Source organism: Coregonus clupeaformis, chromosome 16, assembly GCF_020615455.1.
Source record: "Coregonus clupeaformis isolate EN_2021a chromosome 16, ASM2061545v1, whole genome shotgun sequence".
NCBI lineage: Eukaryota > Metazoa > Chordata > Actinopteri > Salmoniformes > Salmonidae > Coregonus > Coregonus clupeaformis.
Window position 1 is genome coordinate 36,297,762 of NC_059207.1, and position 24,430 is coordinate 36,322,191.

The following is a 24,430-nucleotide window of genomic DNA, read 5'->3' on the forward strand; positions in this document are numbered from 1 at the left end:
AGGATCCGCCAGAGCCGTCCAGCCAGGATCCGCCAGAGCCGTCCAGCCAGGATCCGCCAGAGCCGTCCAGCCAGGATCCGCCAGAGCCGTCCAGCCAGGATCCGCCAGAGCCGTCCAGCCAGGATCCGTCAGAGCCGTCCAGCCAGGATCCGCCAGAGCCGTCCAGCCAGGATCCGCCAGAGCCGTCCAGCCAGGATCCGCCAGAGCCGTCCAGGCCGGATCCGCCAGAGCCGTCCAGCCCGGATCCGCCAGCCAGCCAGGATCCGCCAGAGCCAGCCAGCCCGGATCCGCCAGAGCCGTCCAGCCCGGATCCGCCAGCCAGCCAGGATCCGCCAGAGCCAGCCAGCCAGGATCCGCCATTCAGTCCGGAGCTGCCCCTTAGTCCGGTACTGCCCCTTAGCCCGGTGCTGCCCCTTAGCCCGGTGCTGCCCCTTAGTCCGGTGCTGCCCCTTAGTCCGGTGCTGCCCCTTAGTCCGGTGCTGCCCCTTAGCCCGGTGCTGCCCCTTAGTCCGGTGCTGCCCCTTAGCCCGGTGCTGCCCCTTAGCCCGGTGCTGCCCCTTAGTCCGGTGCTGCCCCTGAGTCCGGTGATGCCTCTTAGTCCAGGGCTGCCCCTTAATCCTGTGGGGTTTAGTTGGGGGGTGGTCATGTGGAGGAGGTTACACAAGCGGGTAGTGACTATGGTGGGGTGGGGACCACGACCAGTGCCTGAGCCGCCACCATAGACAGACGCCCACCCAGACCCTCCCCTAGACTGTGGGCTGGTGCGCCCGGAGTTCGCACCTTTAGGGGGGGGTACTGTGACACTCTGGCTCTAGGACTTGTGTATGTGAGCTAGAGTGTATGTTGTTTTGTTGGGACTTGGGTGTATTTCTATGTTGGTTAGTCTAGGTTGTTTGTTTCTATGTTTGGTCATTGACTCCCAATCGGAGGTAACGAGTGTCAGCTGTCGGCTCGTTATCTCTGATTGGGAGCCATATTTATACTGTTGTGTTTCACTGTTTGTTTGTGGGTTTTTGTTCCAAGTTCTGTCAGTGTTACAGAGGACTTCACTATCGTCATTTGTTGTTTTTTGTGGTTGCTTTATTTAATAAAGTCATCATGTTCACTCCACGCGCTGCGTATTGGTCCGCTTCCTCAGACGATCGTGACATCTATATAAGGTCCCACTGTTGACAGTGCATGTCAGAGCAAAAACCAAGCCATGAGGTTGAAGGAATTGTCGGTAGAGCTCAGAGACAGGTTTTTGTAGATGCACAGATCTGGGGAAGGGTACCAAAACATTTCTGCAGCATTGAAGGTCCCCAAGAACACAGTGGCCTCCATCATTCTTAAATGGAAGACGTTTGTAACCAAAGACTCTTCCTAGAGCTGGCCGCCCAGCCAAACTGAGCAATCGGGGGAGAAGGGCCTTGGTCAGAGAGGTGACCAAGAACCCGATGGACACTCTGACAGAGCTCTAGAGTTCCTCTGTGGAGATGAGAGAACCTTCCAGAAGGACAACCATCTCTGCAGCCCTCAGCCAATCAGGCCTTTATGGTAGAGTGTGTGTAGATTGATGAGGAAAAATACCAATTTTATCAATTTTAGAATAAGGCTGTAACATAACAAAATGTTAAGGGGTCTGAATACTTTCTGAAGGCACTGTACCACGCCTAAGGGCTGTTCTTATGCCAGCGCAACGCGCAGTGCCTGGACACAACCCTTAGCCGTGGTCTGTAAATCGCTCTGGTTAAGAGCGTCTGCTAAATTACTAAAATGTAAAATGTATATTGGCCATATACCACAAACCCCTGAGGTGCCTTATTGCTATTATAAACTGGTTACCAGAGCAGTAAAAATAAATGTTTTGTCATACCCATGGAATACGGTCTGATATACCACAGCTGTCAGCCAATCAGCATTCAGGGCTTGAACCACCCAGTTTATAATTACTGATAGCCTACCAATCAGCATTTGCCCAAAGTGTAAATTGAAAGTTCTAACTATAACATTTTCGATTCACAAGTTGGAGGCTGTGAATTAATGTTTTTGACACATAAAATGATAAATCCTGCCTATAACAGGGTATTGTCTAGGGTAATTATACATGTTGAACACCAGCTCTACACAATCAGTTATATAAAGAAGAAGGGAAAATCTATACAGGCCTGCTATAGCCTGGATAATTAAGGTTCACTAAAATTGGAAATCATAGCTAGCATAGATTAACACTAGATTTCCATCTACAGTAAAACAACTCATAAACCCCGGATTGTTCTCTGCCACGTTTCCCAGCTATAGCAGCCATACAGTACAGTGCTAGCTATCCAGAGTTTTCAAGACAATGTAAACCATGTGTTTAATCTATCAGAATTAAACAAAGGACGATTTAAAATGTACATAATTACGATATGGGAGGATTGAGATCAATTTACCACTTTTATAATTTCCATAACATTGCTCTTTTGTACACATAGGAAGGTACCATTTGCATTCCAAACAGGAATGTATCATAACTGCAGCATGCAGTTGAAGGCATAATACATGGGTATATAAATCTTTCTGCCAGCAGTACCTCCTCGACTGGAGACAAATTAAAACATGAGCCATACTTAGAAAGTGAAATGAGTGATGGGACACATAAATCCTTTTGCTATCAAATTAACATAAGCCATTCTCACTGTTTTTACACATTCTCATTACATCAGATGATGGCCATGGACACATCATCCTCCTGCCATATTTCAATATATGACTTTTCTGTATAGACATGCTGTTTTGTATGAGTGACTTGTGGTTATATCTTTATAACTGACTCTATTGGCCTCAAGAGCAGTGATCATTATGAATATTACACTCTATACACACTATTGGTAGTTAATAACCAGCAAGTTGTTCAGTAGCTGCTAATATCAGCCTATATACAACACACAGGAGGAGAGTCTCCAAGTCTGAGGAATGACATGTCTCTAGTTCAGGACCAGTAAAGGGATATTGTCGTCCTCAAATTAAAGACTGCGACTGAATTCCAGCTCACTGATATAAATCGTTTTTGAATGCTGGCACCAAATTCCCCTAATCCTGCCTGGCTTTACACATTCACACCTCCTTGCCCACTTTCATTTATTTTCCTTTCCATTGCGGGAGCTGACAGAGGGAGGGAGAAGGAGAGGAGAAGAGAGGAGAAGACAGACAGAGGCGGGTGGCATTTTTCTAATAGGAAAAGTGCACTGACCCTTGCAGTACCTGTTTGCTGAGCGGCTGTCGCCCCTGTTCTTTCCCTTGCCTGTTACACAGCATGAACACACGGCCCTCCCACACCAACACAAGCAGACACAGCATGGTGGGAGCTGAATTAGGTATATGCCAGTAGAAGGAGAGAAAAGAGGACAATCACAGAATACAGTGCAATGGTAATGGGGGGGGGGGCATGTTGCCAAGTTACTCACTCTTACGGCTGCGTTATACAGTGCAGAGGACAGTATCTGCAATATGAATGGTCAGTCATATTAGTGTACTGTCATACAATGCCTACCATGCATAAACATTCAGACATTTCCATCCCCAACTACAACATTTTCCGTCTAGATAGAACTGCCAAAGGGGGCGGAGTTGCAATCTACTGTAGAGATAGCCTGCAGAGCTCTATCATACTATCCAGGTCTGTGCCCAAACAGTTTGAGCTTCTACTTCTAAAAATCCACCTTTCCAGAAATAAGTCTCTCACTGTTGCCGCTTGCTACAGACCCCCCTCAGCCCCCAGCTGTGCCCTGGACACCATTTGTGAATTGATTGCCCCCCATCTATCCTCAGAGTTCGTACTGTTTGGTGACCTTAACTGGGATATGCTTAACACCCCGGCCATCCTACAATCTAAACTAGATGCCCTCAATCTCACACAAATTATCAAGGAACCTACCAGGTACAACCCTAAATCCGTAAACATGGGCACCCTCATAGATATCATCCTGACTAATTTACCCTCTAAATACACCTCCGCTGTCTTCAACCAGGATCTCAGCGATCACTGCCTCATTGCCTGCGTCTGTAATGGGTCCGCGGTCAAACGACCACCCCTCATCACTGTCAAACGCTCCCTAAAACACTTTGGCGAGCAGGCCTTTCTAATTGACCTGGCCCAGGTATCCTGGATGGATATTGACCTCATTCCGTCAGTAGAGGATGCCTGGTTGTTCTTTAAAAGTGCATGCCCATTCAAAAAATTCAGATCTAAGAACAGATATAGCCCCTGGTTCACCCCAGACTTGACTGCCCTTGACCAGCACAAAAACATCCTGTGGCGTACTGCATTAGCATCGAACAGCCCCCGCGATATGCAACTTTTCAGGGAAGTCAGGAACCAATATACACAATCAGTTAGGAAAGCAAAGGCTAGCTTTTTCAAACAGAAATTTGCATCCTGTAGCACTAACTCCAAAAAGTTTTGGAGAATAAGAGCACCTCCTCCCAGCTGCCCACTGCACTGTCACCACAGATAAATCTACGATAATCGAGAATTTTAACAAGCATTTTGCTACGGCTGGCCATGCTTTCCACCTGGCTACCCCTATCCCGTCCACCAGCTCTGCACCCTCCGCTGCAACTTGCCCATGCCCTCCCTGCTTCCCCTTCACCCAAATTCAGACAACTGATGTTCTGAAAGAGCTGCAAAATCTGGACCCCTAAAAATCAGCTGGGCTAGACAATCTGGACCCTTTCTTTCTAAAATTAGCCGCCGAAATTGTCGCAACCCCTATTACTAGCCTGTTCAACCTCTCTTTCGTATCGTCTGAGATCCCCAGAGATTGGAAAGCTGCCGCAGTCATCCCCCTCTTCAAAGGGGGTGACACTCTAGATTCAAACTGTTATAGACCTATATCCATCCTGCCCTGCCTTTCGAAAGTATTTGAAAGCCAAGTTAACAAACAGATCACCGACCATTTCAAATCCCACCGTACTTTCTCCACTATGCAATCTGATTTCCGAGCTGGTCATGGGTGCACCTCAGCCACGCTCAAGGTCCTAAACGATATTATAACCATGATCGATAAAAGACAGTACTGTGCAGCCGTCTTCATCGACCTGGCCAAGGGTTTTGACTCTGTCAATCACCGCATTCTTATTGGCAGACTAAATAGCCTTGGTTTCTCAAATGACTGCCTCGCCTGGTTCACCAACTACTTCTCAGATAGAGTTCAATGTGTCAAATCGGAGGGCCTGTTGTCTGGACCTCTGGCAGTCTCTATGGGGGTGCCACAGGGTTCAATTCTCGGGCCAACTCTATTCTCTGTGTATATCAATGATGTCGCTCTTGCTGCTGGTGACTCTCAGATCCACCTCTACGCAGACGACACCATTTTGTATACATCTTGCCCTTCATTGGACACTGTGTTAACAAACCTCCAAACGAGCTTCAATGCCATACAACACTCCTTCCATAGCCTCCAACTGCTCTTAAACGCTAGTAATACTAAATGCATGCTCTTCAATCGAACGCTGCTTGCACCCGCCTGCACGACTACAATCACTACTCTCTGCGGGTCTGACTTAGAATATGTGGACAACTACAAATACCTAGGTGTCTGGTTAGACCGTAAACTCTCCTTCCAGACTCACGTTAAGCATCTCCAATCCAAAGTTAAATCTAGAATCGGCTTCCTATTTCGCAACAAATTCTCCTTCACTCATGCTGCCAAACATGCCCTCGTAAAACTGACTATCCTACCGATCCTTGACTTCGGCGATGTCATTTACAAAATAGCCTCCAACACTCTACTCAGCAAATTGGATGTAGTCTATCACAGTGCCATCTGTTTTGTCACCAAAGCCCCATATACTACCCACCATTGTGACCTGTACGCTCTCGTTGACTGGCCCTCACTACATATTCGTCGCCAAACCCACTGCCTCCAGGTAATCTATAAATCACTGCTAGGCAAATCCCTGCCTTATCTTAGCTCACTGGTCACCATAGCAACACCCACCCGTAGTATGCGCTCCAGCAGGTATATCTCACTGGTCATCCCCAAAGCCAACACATCCTTTGGCCGCCATTCCTTCCAGTTCTCTGCTGCCAATGACTGGAACGAACTGCAAAAAATCTCTGAAGCTGGAGACACTTATCTCCCTCACTAACTTTAAGCATCAGTTGTCAGAGCAGCTTACCGATCACTGCAGCTGTACACAGCCCATCTGTAATTAGCCCACCCAACTACCTCATCCCCATATTGTTATTTATTTTGCTCATTTGCACCCCAGTATCTCTATTTGCACATCATCTTCTATACATCTATCACTCCAGTGTTAATACTAAATTGTAATTATTTTGCACTATGGCCTATTTATTGCCTTACCTCCATAACTTACTACATTTGCACACACTGTATATAGATTTTCTATTGTGTTATTGACTGTACGTTTTTGTTTATTCCATATGTAACTCTGTGTTGTTGTTGTTTTTAATCGCACTTCTTTGCTTTATCTTGGCCAGGTCGCAGTTGTAAATGAGAACTTGTTCTCAACTGGCTTACCTGGTTAAATAATGGTGAAATAAATAAAATAAAAATAAATATTGACAGCATCTAATAATGTCAATGTCCCTACTCGTATAGCTATGTAACATACTATTGTACATACAGTGTCTTGCAAAAGTATTCATCACCCTTGGCGTTTTTCCTATTTTGTTGCATTACAACCTCTAATTTAAATGGATTTTTATTTGGACTTCATGCAATGGACAAACACAAAATAGTCCAAATTGGTGAAGTGAAATGAAAAAAATAACTTGTATACAAAATAAATAACGGAAAAGTGATGCGTGCATATGTATTCACCCCCTTTGCTATGAAGCACCTAAATAAGATCTGGTGCAACCAATTACCTTCAGAAGTCACACAATTAGTTAAATAAAGTCCACCTGTGTGCAATCTAAGTGTCACATGATCTGTCACATGATCTCAGTATATATACACCTGTTCTGAAAGGTCCCAGAGTCTGCAACACCACTAAGCAAGGGGCACCACCAAGTAAGCGGCACCATGGAGACCAAGGAGCTCTCCAAACAGGTCAGGGACAAAGTTGTGGAGAAGTACAGATCAGGATTGGGTTATAAAAGAATATCAGAAACTTTAAACATCCCACGGAGCACCATTAAATCCATTATTAAAATTTTTTAAGAATATGGCACCACAACAAACCTGCCAAGAGAGGGCCGCCCACCAAAACTCACGGACCAGGCAAGGAGGGCATTAATCAGAGAGGCAACAAAGATAACCCTGAAGGAGCTGCAAAGCTCCACAGCGGAGATTGGAGTATCTGTCCATAGGACCACTTTAAGCCGTACACTCCACAGAGCTGGGCTTTACGGAAGAGTGGCCAGAAAAAACCCATTGCTTAAAGAAAAAAATGGAGACTCCCCAAACATATGGAAGAAGGTACTCTGGTCAGATGAGACTAAAATTGAGCTTTTTGTCCATCAAGGAAAATGTCTGGTGCAAACCCAACACCTCTCATCACCCCGAGAACACCATCCCCACAGTGAAGCATGGTGGTGGCAGCATCATGCTGTGGGGATGTTTTTCATCGGCAGGGACTGGGAAACTGGTCAGAATTGAAGGAATGATGGATGGCGCTAAATACAGGGAAATTCTTGACGGAAACCTGTTTCAGTCTTCCAGAGATTTGAGACTGGGACGGAGGTTCACCTTCTAGCAGGACAATGACCCTAAGCATACTGCTAAAGCAACACTCGAGTGGTTTAAGGGGAAACATTTAAATGTCTTGGAATGGCCTAGCCAAAGCCCAGACCTCAATCCAATTGAGAATCTGAGGTATGACTTAAAGATTGCTGTACACCAGCGGAACTCATCCAACTTGAAGGAGCTGGAGCAGTTTTGCCTTGAAGAATGGGCAAAAATCCCAGTGGCTAGATGTGCCAAGCTTATAGAGACATACCCCAAGAGACTTGCACCTGTAATTGCTGCAAAAGGTGGCTCTACAAAGTATTTACTTTGGGTAGGTGAATAGTTATGCACGCTCAAGTTTTCTGTATTTTTGTCTTATTTCTTGTTTGTTTCACGATAAAAAATATTTTGCATCTTCAAAGTGGTAGGCATGTTGTGTAAATCAAATGATACAACCCCCCCAAAATCCATTTTAATTCCAGGTTGTAAGGCAACAAAATGCCAAGGGGGGTGAATACTTTCGCAAGCCACTGTATACAACGGATGGTGGATAGTCATGTGAAAATTATAGAACTCCAATCTGTAATTCATATCCAATCTTCCACAAAAATCACGCCTGCTTCCCTATGAGTTTTTATTGAGCTGATTCAAAAACATACTATTAATAAACAGCCATTTCCTGTACAACATCAATTGAGTGCATTGGTTTAAAAATCATAAATGAGCCAGTCAATTGATGAAACTGCTTCCACAGCTATGATTGATTTGGCCTGTACTCCTTTGAAAGAGTGCTGTCCCATTTTTAGACAATATCAAGCTGCCTCAATGGAAGTATGCGTTCTCCTCATAAGGATTATTTTAGCCAAACATCACCTCCTTGTATGATATAAGTTATTATTTTCAATAAATAACATCTATCCTTGAGAACAAGTGTGCCTCTGGGGAAATAATGTTGACGTTCTTAAATATTCCCTTAAACATAAGACCTGTTAAAACATAATGGTGATCAAGTGAATGCAATTAAGTGATTCTGCACATTGAAGCAAACAAAGGAACCCATACTTTTCAAAGCCAGGAGGGAACCCATACATTCGAAAGCCTCTTAAAATTCAGCAGAGTAAGATTCAGAGACACATAGAGTAGACTATGCTATAGTGCTCTGGAAACAATAAGCAACTAAAAGGAGGACAAAAATCTGTAATGTGAAGTGTAAATAAAATCTAAATGGAAATGTAAGTTTCCCTAGTAGAGCCTAGATAGAAATGTCCCCCGTGAAGCCTATATGCTATGTGACCAAAATCACCATGGCTGCATTTTCCATAGCCTTAGTGGGATGGTATACCCCACACAGCCATAAAACATTTGTCCCGGGTGTTGGATAAGACAGGATAATCATGTAGATTTTTTACATTTATTGCAGTTTTCATAGAAATGTAATTGTGTCATAAAATGGCCCCAATAGAAAGCCTACTAATGCTGTTGGCCTTTTTGGTATATTGCATGCATCAAGTATGAAGATCAAAAACAGGAACATAATCTTCTAATTATGTTTCTGACACCCATTATTTAGTAACTACCATTCACAAGTTTAATGACAATTAAATTGCACGGTGATCATATAATTCCATAAAATGAACAAGAGCTAAATATAAAAAAAGACTACACATAACATGTATCAGTTGCTTGGATACAAGTACACTAAGATCTCAATATCACCCAAGGATAACAAAAGTGAAAAGCAGGGTAATTTGTAATCAACAGCAGATAGCAGTCACAAATGTGCAGACATCAATTAGGTTTATACTCACAAACAGGATTAATATATCCAATCAATTTGTTCTAATGTGATAACGTTAATTTAAAACAACAGTAAGAACAGAGTCAAACAGCGGATGGAAGTTTAACTCAGTCTCCGTTCACTCAGAGAGGTTTACAGTGCATCCCTGTGGAAAACATTTACCTCTGACTCCCAGGCAGCTGTACAGTGTGTTTTTAGGATGTAGTTGACGGATCATACCTCACATTCTCTGGATCCTGAGATTGTGCAGGTGCAGGTCCCGGTCTCATTTACCAATGCATCCATGGTCTGAGAGTTTGTATAAGTCAAATAATATTCTTGTAACTGAGACTTAAGGTTAAGCTCCTGCTTCTGGGCTTTTTTTCTGTGCTTACGGTTGACTGAGTGCTGCTGCAGCTGCCTCATGCTATTGGGGTAGCGCCTCCACGAGACATAAATTACCAGCAGGATCAATGACACAGACAGAAATAGGGCTACACTGCCTGCAATTATTTTATGGAAGGCCATATGCTCAAACTCTAGTTCTGGGGAAAATGATGAGGATTCTGGAGAGATTGAGGTCATGAGTATGGACTCCCTTGTGTATTTTTCTGTCACAATGGGAGAGACAGGTTGTGGAGTGAGTCTTTGTACTGTTGATGCAGGTAGATCTTGGGTTATTGTGGTCATGGAAGAGGGAGGTGTGGTGGGCTTTTTGGTGTCCACAACTGAGGCTGTGGTTTGCCTCATGATCATAGCTGTGGTTTGCTCTACAACTGATATGTTCACACAGATTGAGTAGTTCCTCACTATGTCCATTACTCTGTCTCCCTGAACTGACTTGGGGCTGCTGCATATAATGTTGATGTCCTTTGAGCCTCTGAAGTTCTTCAGCCAGGTCACCAGGGGGCAGATGGTAGGGCTGCAGTCCCAGGCGTTACCCACCAGGCTGATGGTGGTGAGGGAGACCCAGGCTGAAACCACGTCCTGAGACATGTTACTCAGCTTGTTGGATTCAAGATGGAGTATTTGTAAATTTGGCATACATTGGAAAACAGCTGGGTCCAGGATCTGGATGTCATTTCCTGAGAGATCTAATTTCTGCAGCGTATGCCAGATCCATGGCAGGCCCTGATTCACGGCCCGTATGCGGTTCCATTGCAAGTAGAGGACCTGTAGATTGGTAAGTCGTGGGAAAATAAAAAAATTAATCCTTGAAAATTGATTATGCTCCAGATGAAGCTCTTTCAACTTGAACAGCCCCAAGAAGGTGGTGCGGGTGAGGGTGCGTAGGTGATTGTAACCCAGGTCCAGGAACTCCAGGCTGCGACACTCCAGAAAAGTGCGTACAGGTATACTGTTGAGACCATTGGACCGTAGGTGAAGGTTTTGGAGCTTACGCAGACCATAGAAATGACCTGGCTGCAGAGACTGTAGCTGGTTGTAGGACAAATCAAGATTGCGCAGGTTTGGTACAGCATTGAAAGTCTTATTGTGTAGAAGTGTGATCTTGTTGGAGCTAAGAATTAGTTCTTTGAGCCTACGCACACCCTGAAAGGCTAAGCTATCTATGGCAGTGATGGAATTGTGGTCCAGGTAGAGCCAGATGAGCTGGTTGAGATGAGCGAATTGGTAAGGCAGCAGAGTCACTAGGTGGTTGTAGCGCAGGGACAGACCCTGGCATCCAGTAGAGAAGTTTTCTGGAATATCTTGAAAAATGCCAGACTCGCAATAAACAATCTTCCCTTCACAGCTACAACTTGCTGGGCACATCCTCTCCCCCTTGCTGAGCAGCAGAAGAAAAGATGCCAGGAGAAGAAGACATGACAGCCTCCTGTCCCAAACTAGGGAACCTGTAGAAGAGAAGAGATTGAGTGCATGGGGCTATCAAAGCACATACCCCCATTTCAATATGGTGCCCTGTCACTGTGCAATGTCCATGACAAAGTGGATTGATTTTTAGACAGATTTTTTTTTAAATTGGCATTCTGTGAAGTGAAAATCCTGTAAAGTATGGGTGATGGGTGTTTATTTCTAAGCCAGAAATGCACAGCAGCAGAGAACAGACTCTGAAGAACTTTCACATTTCGTATCAGTTATGAGCTCAAAATAATTACATTGTTTTCACTTGAAATCTAACACTAATGGAACATGGCTAATGTATATGTAATGTATCAAATATAACAAAAGGGAAAGTATATTTCTCAGAGACCAATCTATTTGTTAATTATTTTTTGGGGGCAGAATTAGAAAACCGTATATAATACATATGCTGGTTGTACATTGAATAGGAAAAGCAAGCATCAAGGAGTGTCATGTAACAAAGTTTCAAAGCACCATATAACTTTAATGAAATAGATAGATTTCTCATTTCATTTCGTTTCATTGGTGGTCACTTACTCATGGCGTTAGTGAAATAGCAGCAATCCTTTCAGCACCACGGAACCGTCCAAATAATTAATGTAACTCCTTTCATTTGACACACGCCTGCTCTTCCACTAGAAACATTATATTATTGCCTGAATTGCCTCACAAGTTTCAAGAGAGATGCTCCCTGATGATAAGTACAGCATATTTTAAATCAGAATAAAAGACAACAAATAGCATAAGTAGTCTTCCCAACAGTTCAATATATCCGCGGAGGATCAATGAGACGAGGCATAATGCACTCATCCCCAAATAGCCTACTGGACTGGTATAGTGTCTTCACCCGGACGCAGAAAAAAACGAATTACTGGCTATGCGCAATAAACAATTCCGTTTGAGCGCGTCTGACAGCGCAACCAAGTGCAACTGCAACAACTTGCTCTCTCTTGCTCTCTACATACACATGCACGCAAACTCGCTAACACGCACACACAGAGACAATTCCACTGTATAAGAATCGGTCACATTCGAGTTACTGAAATAAATCCATACTGTGCATTATTTATTGAAAGTTGAAAGATCAACATACTTCAACATACTCTGACTATGAAATATCTATATTTATTTACAAAAGCTACCTTATTCATGACGAATTCATGAGACAGAAAAGTAGTCTCCACAATCTACCAGCTAATCTGGGTCAAAAATCGAAAATCGAATTAGTAATATCGCTGTTGTATAGTAGGCCTACTGCCCACAGTATCTATTAATAGCATCACAACAAAAGATTACACAATATTAATGTTCTAGACATGTTTCATGGGACGCTGCAAGAACATTCATGTGTCCCGTTCTGAGGGTTAGGAGAATATTCCATCAATGTCTCACATAACATGGTTGCCATGTTCTCCGAACATAAGATGTTTAATGTCTAGACATGTTTCATGGGAACATTACAAGAACATTTATGTTTATCAATTGTCAGGACTGAGCCTGATGATCCCAAAGAAACGTCCCCCTTTTACTGTGCCAATCAAGGCCCTGATTGGTGAACCACTGACAGCACTTTGTCTGTTGGCAAGGTTAGAGACACACACACAGTGCTTTCAACTTATTTGACACACAAGATTACATTGTGCATGTTCATTTATACAGTCATTATTATTCAACAGTCCTCACCTGGGATTTGAACTCACAACCTCTTGGCTCACAGTACGCCGATCTACCTGCTATACCACCATGTCCATCTCAGGTATTGGTTAATCTGACTATTCTCATCATTGATTTTATTTACTTATTTCAACAATTTAAGAGCTTTCTGTATAGTTGTCTAATGTTGGTGGTGCATGTTAACCTGTTTTAATGATACTCCAATGACGAACACCCTAACACTGTCCCAATAAGGGATATCTCTAGGACGTGCTTATTGGGCCAGTGTAGTTAGGCCCTGTCCAGAATAAACCCTACCCCCTGCTCCCTAGGCACTTGTGTAGATCTGAAACAACTTGATAGGTGTAAGCAATAGGGTGAATGCACTTTGAAGTAAATCTCAGCACTGTTAAAAGTACACTCAAGTAACACTTTCATTGATAATAGTGATTCAGGAGTATCATTAAAACAGCTTAACATGCCCTACCAACATTAGGCAACTATACTGACAGCCCTTAAATTGCTGAAATAAGTGAATCAAATCAATGATGAGAATAGTCAGATTAACCAATACCTGAGACGGACATGGTGGTGCAGCGGGAAGAACAGAGTAAGTATGTAAGTTGAAAACACTATGTTAAAAGCACTGTGTGCATCCCTAACCTTGCCAACAGACAAAGATCTGACTGGATCAGTGGCTCACCAATTAAGGCTTTGATTGGCTCGGCAACAGTAACAATGTGTGATGTGTAATGAAAACATTTTTTGGGAGAGTGTTTCTTTGGGACCATCACGCGACGTCCTGACAACTGATACACATATGTTCCTGCAACATTCCTTTGAACCGTGTCTAGAACATGAATATCTTATGTTCTGTGCATGTTTAGTGTGAAGTTGATGGAATATTGTCCTAACCCTCTGAAAACTGAAAACATCAATGTTCTTGTAACGTTACCATGAAACGTGTCTAGAACATGTGCAGTTCAGGTCAGCAATAACAGAGAGAACAATCTCTCCTAATACCTCAATGCATTTGGGAAATCAGTGCTGTTTAAACTGATGACAGGATAAAAGGACATTTTGGCCTTTTGTGATTTCTTATCAGACAAAAGATTGGATTTTAGTTTTTAAATCCCTAGCCACCACACGTCAGGATGGACATGATGGCACTATAATTTTGCAACGGGTCGTTGTTCACTCAGTGGGGTCATGTGAATTCTGCCACCAATGCACATCAGTGTTTGATGAATGCACAACAGACAAAGATGAATTGTCCCATATTTATTTGAGGAAAAAAAAAACATTCATACAAAAGATCTCTGCACCCGAAACCAAATCTTGTGTGAGCGCTGACCGCTGGTTTTGTCTGTCATGAGAGAAGGAACAATCTTACAGTATATTGACTCAAGTCACTGTGTTACACGTGCTTGTTGGCCTTTTCACCCTGGGGAGAAAAATAAAACAGGTTTTGTGTTAAAAGTCATGACAACTTGTGACATAATGATGATGATAATACTAGAACAAGTAACGGACAAGATCAACAGTTGTCCTCACGCCGTTTCTGTTTTACAGTCTATTTCAGTGATCCGAGTCTACTACAGTACCTTTATGGTATTCCCCAGCTCCAGCAGCATCTGTTGATAGCGGGGTTCCATGCTTTTCAGGCTCCCAGGCTTGACTATCTGTTTCTGGATCCCAGGGCTGCCTGCATCCTTCACCATCTGAAGAAAGTTATTCTCCTGTAGAATAGCAACCACCAACATCACCCGGAATTAGCATACAGGGACTGTAGATCTTTAACTAAAGCATCTACACTGAAAAAATATATTAAACACAACATGCAACAATTTCAAAGATTTTACTGAGTTACAGTTCATATAAGGAAATCAGTCAATTGAAATAAATAAATTAGGCCCTAATCTATGGATTTCACATGACAGGGATGTAAACAAATTTGTGCACAACATTTTAGAGAAATAAGCTTTTTGTGAGTATGGAACATTTCTGGGATCTTTTATTTCAGCTCATGAAACATGGGACCAACCCTTTACATGTTGTGTTTATATATATTTTTCAGTGTATTATATAAACAAATATGTTTTATTGTCACATACACCAGATAGGTGCAGTGAAATGTGTTGTTTTACAGGGTCAGCCATAGTAGTACGACACCCCTGGAGCAAATTTAGTTTGCTCCAGGGGTGTTAAGTGCCTTGCCCAAGGGCACAGTCAGATTTTTCACCTTGTTGGCAAAACTTGTATGGCAGTTTAACCACAACAAAACAAAATTCACATTTATTTCAATTGAAATGTTAAGGTTTTTTAATGCAGGCGCAATGCTGTTTTTACAGAATATTGCTTTCTGCAGTGATATCATTTAATCCTTGGCCACACATCCACATAATCTCCATTGCTCTTTGTGTCCTATGTTTGAAAATACATCCGTCTCACCTGTACTCCCAAAAGAAATGTGAAGGCCAGTCCAACTTTTCCAGCTCTTGCAGTCCTTCCAACCCTGTGCCAACACAAATACTGTCACAGGAAGGCAGAATATATCCTAATAACATTAATTGCATACAAAAGCTACAACAAATACAATTTAACCAATGCAGTTACAGGTGTAACGATCAAGCTAGCTTACCTATGAATGTACGTCCTGATGAACTGTGGTGCATCGTAATTCACAACACATTTCACCCCGTTGATGTCAATGCCTCTGGCAGCAGCATCAGTGCTGATCAAACTTCAACAGAAAAAATATATAATATATTTGGCAAAGAAAAGAGAACGTTAAATTATCCTCCAACAGACACTCATACTCACAGTTGGATCTTTCCCTGTTCAAACTCCTTGAGGGTTCTCTTCCTCTCATTGGGAGAGAGTCGTGAGGAGAACTCAGCTGCCTGCACTCCACCAAAAAGCTGCACTAGCAGATACAGTCTGTCAGAGAGAACAGAGACCAAATCAAATGGCTGTGGACATGTAATCTTCATCCAATAATGCATTAAGGAGAAAGCCAGGGAAAATTCACCAACCTGTGAGCGGCTTCTCTAGAATTGGTGAAGCACAGAATGGGACTAAACTTCAGGCGCAGTATGAAATGGAGGATGAGGAGGGGTTTCTTACTCAGAGTGCAGGGCACATAGTACTCCTAGAAAAGAGACCACAGTGACACATTGCTCTGGGATATAGGATAAATAAAAATCACTTGCAATTATGTTTTTGTAACGTACTGTCAGGCCCTGGGGGAAGTTGAACCTCTCTTGAGACTCAGGGTGGGTCGTTGACTGACTATGGACCGAGCTGAAGAGTCTGGGCTGATGCAAGCCTAGTTGCTGCAACTTCTCTGGATTCTGAGTCAGTGTGGCTGAGAACAGGAGCTTCTGCAGAGGCATCGGAGGCGGTGACAAGCTGCCACAAAGTAAAAACAGAAATGTTTAAATCACAGCATACAGTGGCTTGCGAAAGTATTCACCCCCCTTGGCATTTTTCCTATTTTGTTGCCTTACAACCTGGAATTAAAATTGATTTTTTGGGGTGTTGGCATAATTTGATTTACCACTTTGAAGATGCAAACTTGAGCGTGCATAACTATTCACCCCCCTTTGGCTTTGACTAGGCCATTCCAAGACATTTAAATGTTTCTCCTTAAACCACTCAAGTGTTGCTTTAGCAGTATGCTTAGGGTCATTGTCCTGCTGGAAGGTGAACCTCCGTCCCAGTCTCAAATCTCTGGAAGACTGAAACAGATTTCCGTCAACAATTTCCCTGTATTTAGCGCCATCCATCATTCTTCAATTCTGACCAGTTTCCCAGTCCATGCCGATGAAAAACATCCCACAGCATGATGCTGCCACCACCATGCTTCACTGTGGAGATGGTGTTCTCGGGGTGATGAAAGGTGTTGGGTTTGCGCCAGACTTAGCGTTTTCCTTGATGGCCAAAAAGCTCAATTTTAGTCTCATCTGACCAGAGTACCTTCTTCCATATGTTTGGGGAGTCTCCCACATGCCTTTTGGCGAACACCAAACGTGTTTACTTATTTTTTTCTTTAAGCAATGGCTTTTTTTTCTGGCCACTCTTACTTAAAGCCCAGCTCTGTGGAGTGTACGGCTTAAAGTGGTCCTATGGACTCCAATCTCCGCTGTGGAGCTTTGCAGCTCCTTCAGGGTTATCTTTGGTCTCTTTGTTGCCTCTCTGATTAATGCCCTCCTTGCCTGGTCCGTGAGTTTTGGTGGGCGGCCCTCTCTTGGGAGGTTTGTTGTGGTGCCATATTCTTTCCATTTTTAAATAATGGATTTAATGGTGCTCCGTGGGATGTTCAAAGTTTCGGATATTTTTTCATAACCCAACCCTGATCTGTACTTCTCCACAACTTTGTCCCTGACCTGTTTGGAGAGATCCTTGGTCTTCATGCTGCCCCTTGCTTAGTGGTGTTGCCCCTTGCTTAGTGGTGCTGCCCCTTGCTTAGTGGTGCTGCCCCTTGCTTAGTGGTGCTGCCCCTTGCTTAGTGGTGCTGCCCCTTGCCTAAAGTGGTGCTGCCCCTTGCTTAGTGGTGCTGCCCCTTGCTTAGTCGTGTTGCCCCTTGCTTAGTCGTGTTGCCCCTTGCTTAGTCGTGTTGCCCCTTGCTTAGTCGTGTTGCCCCTTGCTTAGTCGTGTTGCCCCTTGCTTAGTCGTGTTGCCCCTTGCTTAGTCGTGTTGCAGACTCCAACCTGCCTTTCAGAACAGGTGTATATATACTGAGATCATGTGACAGATCATGTGACACTTAGATTGCACACAGGTGGACTTTATTTAACTAATTATGTGACTTCTGAAGGTAATTGGTTGGACCAGATCTTATTTAGGGGCTTCATAGCAAAGAGGGTGAATACATATGCACGCACCACATTTCCGTTATTTATTTTTTTGAATTTTTTGAAACAAGTTATTTTTTTCATTTCACTTCACCAATTTGGACTATTTTGTGTATGTCCATTACATGAAATCCAAATAAAAAACATTTAAATTACAGGTTGTAATGCAACAAAATAGGAAAAACGCCAAGGGGGATGAATACTTTTGCAAGGCACTGTATATCCTAGAGTAATGTGTGAAAGCACACAATCCATTGGTGTAGTACAGTTTGTATTCTCTCTAACAAACAAACCACATAGTTGCCTGTCCTGAATTTCCAGTATTGTCTGAAACAATCCTGAGAAGTGAGGTCTTACCTCGCCGCAGTGATAGGTGCAGGCTCTGTCCTCTTGAAGATCGAGACTGCTTCAGAACCACTCCTGGATCTGTAAACTGCCTTGGTCACCTGACTGAGCCAAGACTGGTGCATGCTGTCAATCATCCGGTCTGCCTCATCAATGATCTGAGAGAAGGATTTATTTTGAGACCATGAAATATGAATACTTGATTTAAATACTGTTAGTCATAACACCCATGCAAATAAAATGGACACTGTACTTGTATTAGTGACTCACAAGGAAGCGGAGGTGTTCCAAACTGAAACCATCATTCTTATTGATGTGATCAACCAGTCTCCCAGGGGTTGCGACAACAATGTCTGCCAAACTGTGGCTTATTCCACCTCTGTAAAAAGAGCAAAATGTATCTCTTTCAGATTGATCTTCTCTTTAAAATCATGGTGTTATTTATGCACAAAGTACTATTTTGAGTGAAAGGAAACTCTAAGCTTAAACAAATAGAATAATTTATTATCCACCAAGGATGAAAGACCTTTATGTGTCTTTACCGGTTTTCTGAGAGAGATGCCTGCTCTGTGGCAAAGGACTTTTGACCAGCGAGCATGACCACTTTCAAGCTGGTGCCCTCCGCATATGAACTGAATACTTTGCAAACCTGTTTGGGAGAAAACATTAAAAAGTTTTTCAGTGGATGTGAGCTAACACAAATAATCACAAGTTATCTCCATCATGGAGATTGAAGGTTTGACCCTAGTTACCTGCTGTGCAAGCTCTTTGGTGGGCAACACTGTCAAAACCCGGATGTCACATACAACTCGCTCCATCAGTGCCTAAAATGACATGAGAAAATCAAACTGATTACCTTCTATCTAATGAAAAAAAACACACCTTCCATGAAAATGTTTATGGCTAATGGTTTAATTCATACCTGAATAACAGGTATGATGAATGCCAGAGTCTTGCCACTCCCCGTTGGTGCAGACACACAAATGTCTCTTGGTTTGTAGCCCCCTCTTCCAATCAATAGACCATGAGACACACTCTCTAAAATGGCTGGGATGACCTCCGCTTGTACTGCACAGGGGACACAATAGAAGTTGAGTACTTTCCCCCCCATATTATGACAGCAAATGTTTTAAAACTTCTACTCCTTCATGCCTACTAACCTGGAAAGAGGTGATGAATTCCATTGCCCTCCAGTTTCCGTTTAAGTTTAGTACATATTCCTGGGACATCACTGATGGGGACTAGGTTGCTTGTAATATCTCTCTGGATCACATCTGGCTCAGCAAGCCACTGGGGCAGGACTCTTTGTACCTAACATATGAAATACATAAAATGGTATGTCATGAACATACTGTAAAGACTAGGGATGTAAAGATTCACCGATACGCAAGTGCATCAGTCTGCAGGAGTCCAAACCTATCCAAATTAGGCATGAATCGGTAAGAAAACCAATTCAAACGTTACGCATTGCCGTTTTCTGCTGTATTCCAAAAATACCTACAATCTGTTGTGACTTTATTGATGCGTCCTCTCCTTCAACCTATCAAACTTTTATGCATGTAACCGCATATGACATTGATCTACAAGTCAGATAACAACTGTGTGCGCAGTGTGGGAGACCGGCCTACCTTATCCCTGTTCTAATATTCATAGCCTACATCTGTGCGGCAACTTCAGCATTCAGATGTTTGTAAAATGGCTTTTGCAATATTAAATCATAGGCTTTATTCATTACAACCAAATAATTTGCTGGGTCATTGTTACCAAATGTGCTGTAGAGAATGGTGTTTTACCGGCGGAGCTGTGTAGGCTACCGGAGTGGACACAACTCACATCTTGCTGATTGCACATCTAACTATTGATTGGTGCTTTTCGATTTACAGGTTCACCGTACAAAATATTTTTGATAGTTCTGGTTTAAACATTCAGTGCATTTGGTCATTTTTACATAAACAGGGTAAATGTGTAATTTCATAACAAGGACAGCAATCATTTTTGCGAGCCGCACTGGTCTGATCTGGAGAAGAGAGCAGCTCTCCTCCATAAAGACCCAAACGGTCAAAACCATTTGCTTTTGAGACGTGGTGAAATCTAAAGCTGTGTTTCGTTAATTGGCTATTTATGCCATAGCTAATTTCTAAAGATAAATATTGACATATTACTAGCTCAAAACATTTTAATCTGCTATATGACAAGTTAATCAGTGGGTGATGAGGATTTCAGATAAAATCGAATAGTAGGGCTGGGCGATATGGACAAAATATAATATGATATTTTTCACATTTTTGACGGTATGGCGGTATTTTATGTTTTTGAATAATAACTGTTATAAATATACTTTTTGAGTAGTTCATGACCCTAAGATGGCAACACATAAATTATAAGTGATTTCAAATGGGGCTTTTTCCATTTATATGGTTCAATCCAACGGCAAACAAAACTAATTTTCATCAATTTTCTGCACTTGCAAACGCCATGCTCTATCAACTGAGCTACATCCCTGCCGGCCATTCCCTCCCCTACCATGGGCCAATTGCGCGCCGCCCCATGGGTCTCCCGGTCGCGGCCGGCTATGACAGAGCCTGGATTCTAACCAGGATCTCTAGTGGCACAGCGCCACTCGGGAGATCATCATTTCCACACTGTGCCACACAGCATGATATGGGAAAGAATATATAGGCCTAGTTATTTGGTGAACTGTTGGAATCATGGAAATATAATGATTATTCTAATTCTATAGTTGGAATATAGTGGGAAGCACCTTGAATGCATTGTTGTTGGACATGACAACGAATGAATAAACCAGGGAGGAATTATTGACAGGGTAGGAACCAAAGTGTTCAGTGTTTCCAGGTGACCCTAATTAGATGTTACATTACATGTTTTCTTACTTCATGTAGCTAGCCAACATATTAATGCTTCGCCTATTGCTCTCTGATAAGATGCTGTTGCACAAACATGCTTATGTAGGCCTACACCAGCACTGGTACCAGGCAGCATTAGCTAATTAGCTACGTTTGCTCTGACTCTTAGTACGTTTAGCAAGCTAGCCAGCCAGCTAACTAGTGATTAGCATTAGCGGCTAAAACTAGTTATTGTAGCAACACCTTGCTAAGAAAAGAGAAACTAGCAAACAGTAGTTTGCAGACAGTAAGATACACAAACTAATAGTGTAATTATAAAACGCTTGTGGAAAACAGCATGTCACCAACATTGTTGCATCCATCTGACCATGCAGAGTGAACGGCAAGAAAGTGCTTGTGAAGGCGTGGTCCAGCAACTGCTGCCTCCTTGAGTGACAGGTGGCAGGGCTTGGTGTGGTTAGCGGCATGCAGCAGCAGGAGGAGGGAGAGATATGACTCAAGTAGAAGACGGAGTAAACTATCAAAACGGACATTACACGCGCCGAAGTTACGCATCACATTTAACAAACCAAACATTGAAATACCATTATAGAAGGTAAAGTAAAAACTCAAACCGGTCCATGCATCAATATACGTATATAGTAAATTACGGTATACCTCCCAGCCAGTGGCGGCTCCTGAAAAAATTCTCAGGGGGGGCAATTTTTCTGATGATTTAGGTGACCTACACACATTTAAAAAAAGATATGTCCAGCAACAACATGAAGACAGGGGCAGCATATAAGTCAATACCAGAAGCATTTATTGACTGATCTCAAAAGTGTTGGCTTACAAAAGCAAAATAAGTTATCACAGTAAAAAGAATCAAGGGTGTTCTTTCACATTCCTCAACACTGCATAAACAATATGCATTTCCATAAAACACCTCATCTAATTGTGCCACAAAGTTGACAAGTCCAAGAAAAATACCAGGGTTGGTGGAGCCCTCAGTTTCATCTTTGCCTCGCAAAGCTAACTCAAACACTCCGCAAAACTTCACACACTGGATTAGCCGGCTGAGGATGTGGCGGTTCTTGCTAACCTCATCGTTGTGGCGGCGGACAGCTAGCCTGTATCCCTCATCCAGTTGAGTGGCAATGTTCACTCTCCCCAAAGCAGACAATCTCAAACAGCTATCCGTGTGGGTCTTTGACAGCTCATGTTTCTTAATCTTTTCTGAAAGATGGTGCATGTCCGTTACACCAGTCGCTGTCCAAGCGGTACTGTCTGCCGTGCCGCCTTCAGGGTGAAAGAGTAAGCAGGGGTAGCAGAAGACTGCATTAGCTACATCGCTGCCTGCTAGCCAGGTTTTTCGTTCGTACCAATTTTTGGAAAATCCTCGTGTGTAGGACTTTCCCCCTTTAGTAGAAACCTGTTGAATTATTAAATTTGGTCTGGGAGGTCCTAATTGTTTCGTTGCCAATTTATCTTGATTTGTTCGCCGACAAAAAGGAACTTCTTTCAAAGAGACAATCGAGTTGCACTGAACGCTAGCCATCTTGACAGTAGTACGTGAATTGATTGACGCTGCTACCCGCTCTTTTCTTAGTTACGTTCATGGTTATGTTACGTATGACGAAAGCGCGTAAGTGCAAGCCCTCCCGGAACCCATAGAGATTGTATTGTGAAAGCTCTGATATTTGAAAAAAAAAGATTTTACATGAGAGTCTATGAGAGACTTCTGGGGCGATTTTCAACCTGACTGAAATCGCCCCAAAAGGGGCGGGGCCATTTGAAGCACGACTTTAGCCTGATTGGACATTTAGTGGCAGATCAGACGTCTAGATTAGAACACTGATAACTACTGTTGCCGTGATATAATTGATTAGGAAAAAAATCCCTTCCTTTTCCCGTTTGGCAGTGCGTCGCCCATATCGCCCTAATGAACACACCGCCCCTGCTCCCAGCCCTATCTGATAGTGGTAGATGCTCAGTCTGCCCTATGGCTCAACTCACACGAACACACACACAGCTCAAATAAGTCAGCTCACACAGATCCAGCTCAGCTCCTGAGCTCCATCAGTATCATATATGAATTTAGAATGGAAAAGTAATGTGTTGATGCAACAATTATTAGTGCATGGAATCGCATCTAATCGCAGCCCATGTATCTCGATGTGTATCGAATCGTGCTTGTAAGGAGAGATGCACATCTCTAGTAAAATGTCCCACTACAAGTTATATCAATGTGCTAGTGCACTTAACCAAAAGACGGTACCTTTTGAATAATATTTTTCTCAAATCCTCCCAGTATGGTGAAACCAGTCTGAGAGGAACTTTTTTCTGTGTCCACCATTTCATCATCATTTTCTGGCAGCTCTGTTTTGTCAGTAGCAGCGGAATCTTGCAGGTTTATTTTCTTTTTGTGGACAGATGTCTGCTCGAACCCATCTAAGACCAAGGAGAGAAGCAAAGGCAAAATAAGGAATACAAATATAAAAACGTTTTCTTATGAATGTTATACCATTTCAAATGTAAATGTGTGTCAAAATGATAGATACACACCTTTGTCTTCTGTTAGTTGTATCTTTTTTGTATCATTTTTCTTATTTTGTGCATTATCACCTTTGGAAAGTTCTTCAGGGTCAGGTGGAGACACATGCTCTTTCCTCTTCTTTGGGTGTTTTGTCTCCTCGAGGTTGTCTCCCTTGTTTTTTCTTTTCTTCTTCACAGAGGTGTCCCTGTCACTCTCAACTGTTGTTTTTGACTGGTGTTCCCCTTGACATGCCAAGCTCTGTTGCTCCTTGACTTTGGCCTTCCTCTGAAGCTTAGCCAACAATGCTTTGGATCGAGACTCGTTGCTAGAGCCACCACCTTCCTCATCTCCAAGGTATCTATGAAAAGCATAATCGTTATTGTACTTCGTTTCAGGTCCTTACTTTATTTAACGTTACTGTACACTTTATAAACACACTTATTACTACATTAATCCAGAAGGTTGCTAGCCATCACACAACAAACACAAAGAGTGAACATACCTATTAATAAGGAACAGAGCCATTGTTCAAATGTTGAAACGGAAGAAAAAAAAGCTTGGCAAACTTAATGTAGCTGTAGCAGCCTATCCACCACGGATGGCTAGCTGGAAATTAAGACAGGAGTCTACAATATCACAATGCAAACAGTTCTCTATGTCAACTATTAAGAGTCGATATAATTTAAACATCAGCTTTTGCTTTGCTTTTACCAAAGATATTAGCTACATTTCTCTCTGCATTTCCACACGTGTATTTTCCTGTTGACAGTCGCTTTGAAACAACGTTGGTCGCTTTTTCATGCGAAAAAAATAAGGCTTGACCACTTAAAAAAATGTAAAATGAATGTTTTCTTCCTATCTTGTGAGTAAGTAACGCTATTCTAATTATCTTATTC

General features: G+C 42.7%; 2 protein-coding genes across 3 annotated transcripts; both read right to left on the reverse strand.

Moving 5' to 3' along the window:
- Positions 1 to 8,298: 8,298 nt before the first annotated feature.
- LOC121584808 (leucine-rich repeat transmembrane neuronal protein 4-like) lies at positions 8,299 to 12,900 on the reverse strand. Its single transcript, XM_041900941.2, has 2 exons — positions 11,839 to 12,900; positions 8,299 to 11,291 (listed from the first exon to the last, which is right to left on the reverse strand). The coding sequence occupies exons 1-2, from the start codon at positions 11,840 to 11,842 to the stop codon at positions 9,673 to 9,675; spliced, it is 1,623 nt and encodes a 540-aa protein (XP_041756875.1). The 5' UTR covers positions 11,843 to 12,900; the 3' UTR covers positions 8,299 to 9,672.
- A 1,322-nt stretch (positions 12,901 to 14,222) lies between these two features.
- On the reverse strand, positions 14,223 to 24,372 carry LOC121584806 (ATP-dependent RNA helicase DDX51-like). 2 transcript variants are annotated; one of them, XM_041900940.2, is made up of 16 exons: positions 24,037 to 24,372; positions 23,624 to 23,892; positions 23,277 to 23,449; positions 19,316 to 19,466; positions 19,078 to 19,223; positions 18,908 to 18,979; positions 18,698 to 18,804; positions 18,426 to 18,534; positions 18,168 to 18,313; positions 16,188 to 16,365; positions 15,990 to 16,105; positions 15,778 to 15,894; positions 15,596 to 15,697; positions 15,406 to 15,469; positions 14,559 to 14,693; positions 14,223 to 14,398 (listed from the first exon to the last, which is right to left on the reverse strand). In XM_041900940.2, the coding sequence occupies exons 1-16, from the start codon at positions 24,057 to 24,059 to the stop codon at positions 14,372 to 14,374; spliced, it is 1,935 nt and encodes a 644-aa protein (XP_041756874.1). In that variant the 5' UTR covers positions 24,060 to 24,372; the 3' UTR covers positions 14,223 to 14,371. The 2 variants fall into 2 exon arrangements, with proteins under 2 accessions (XP_041756874.1, XP_041756873.1); XM_041900939.2 differs by having other exon boundaries at positions 23,564 to 23,892.
- Between the last annotated feature and the right edge of the window lie 58 nt (positions 24,373 to 24,430).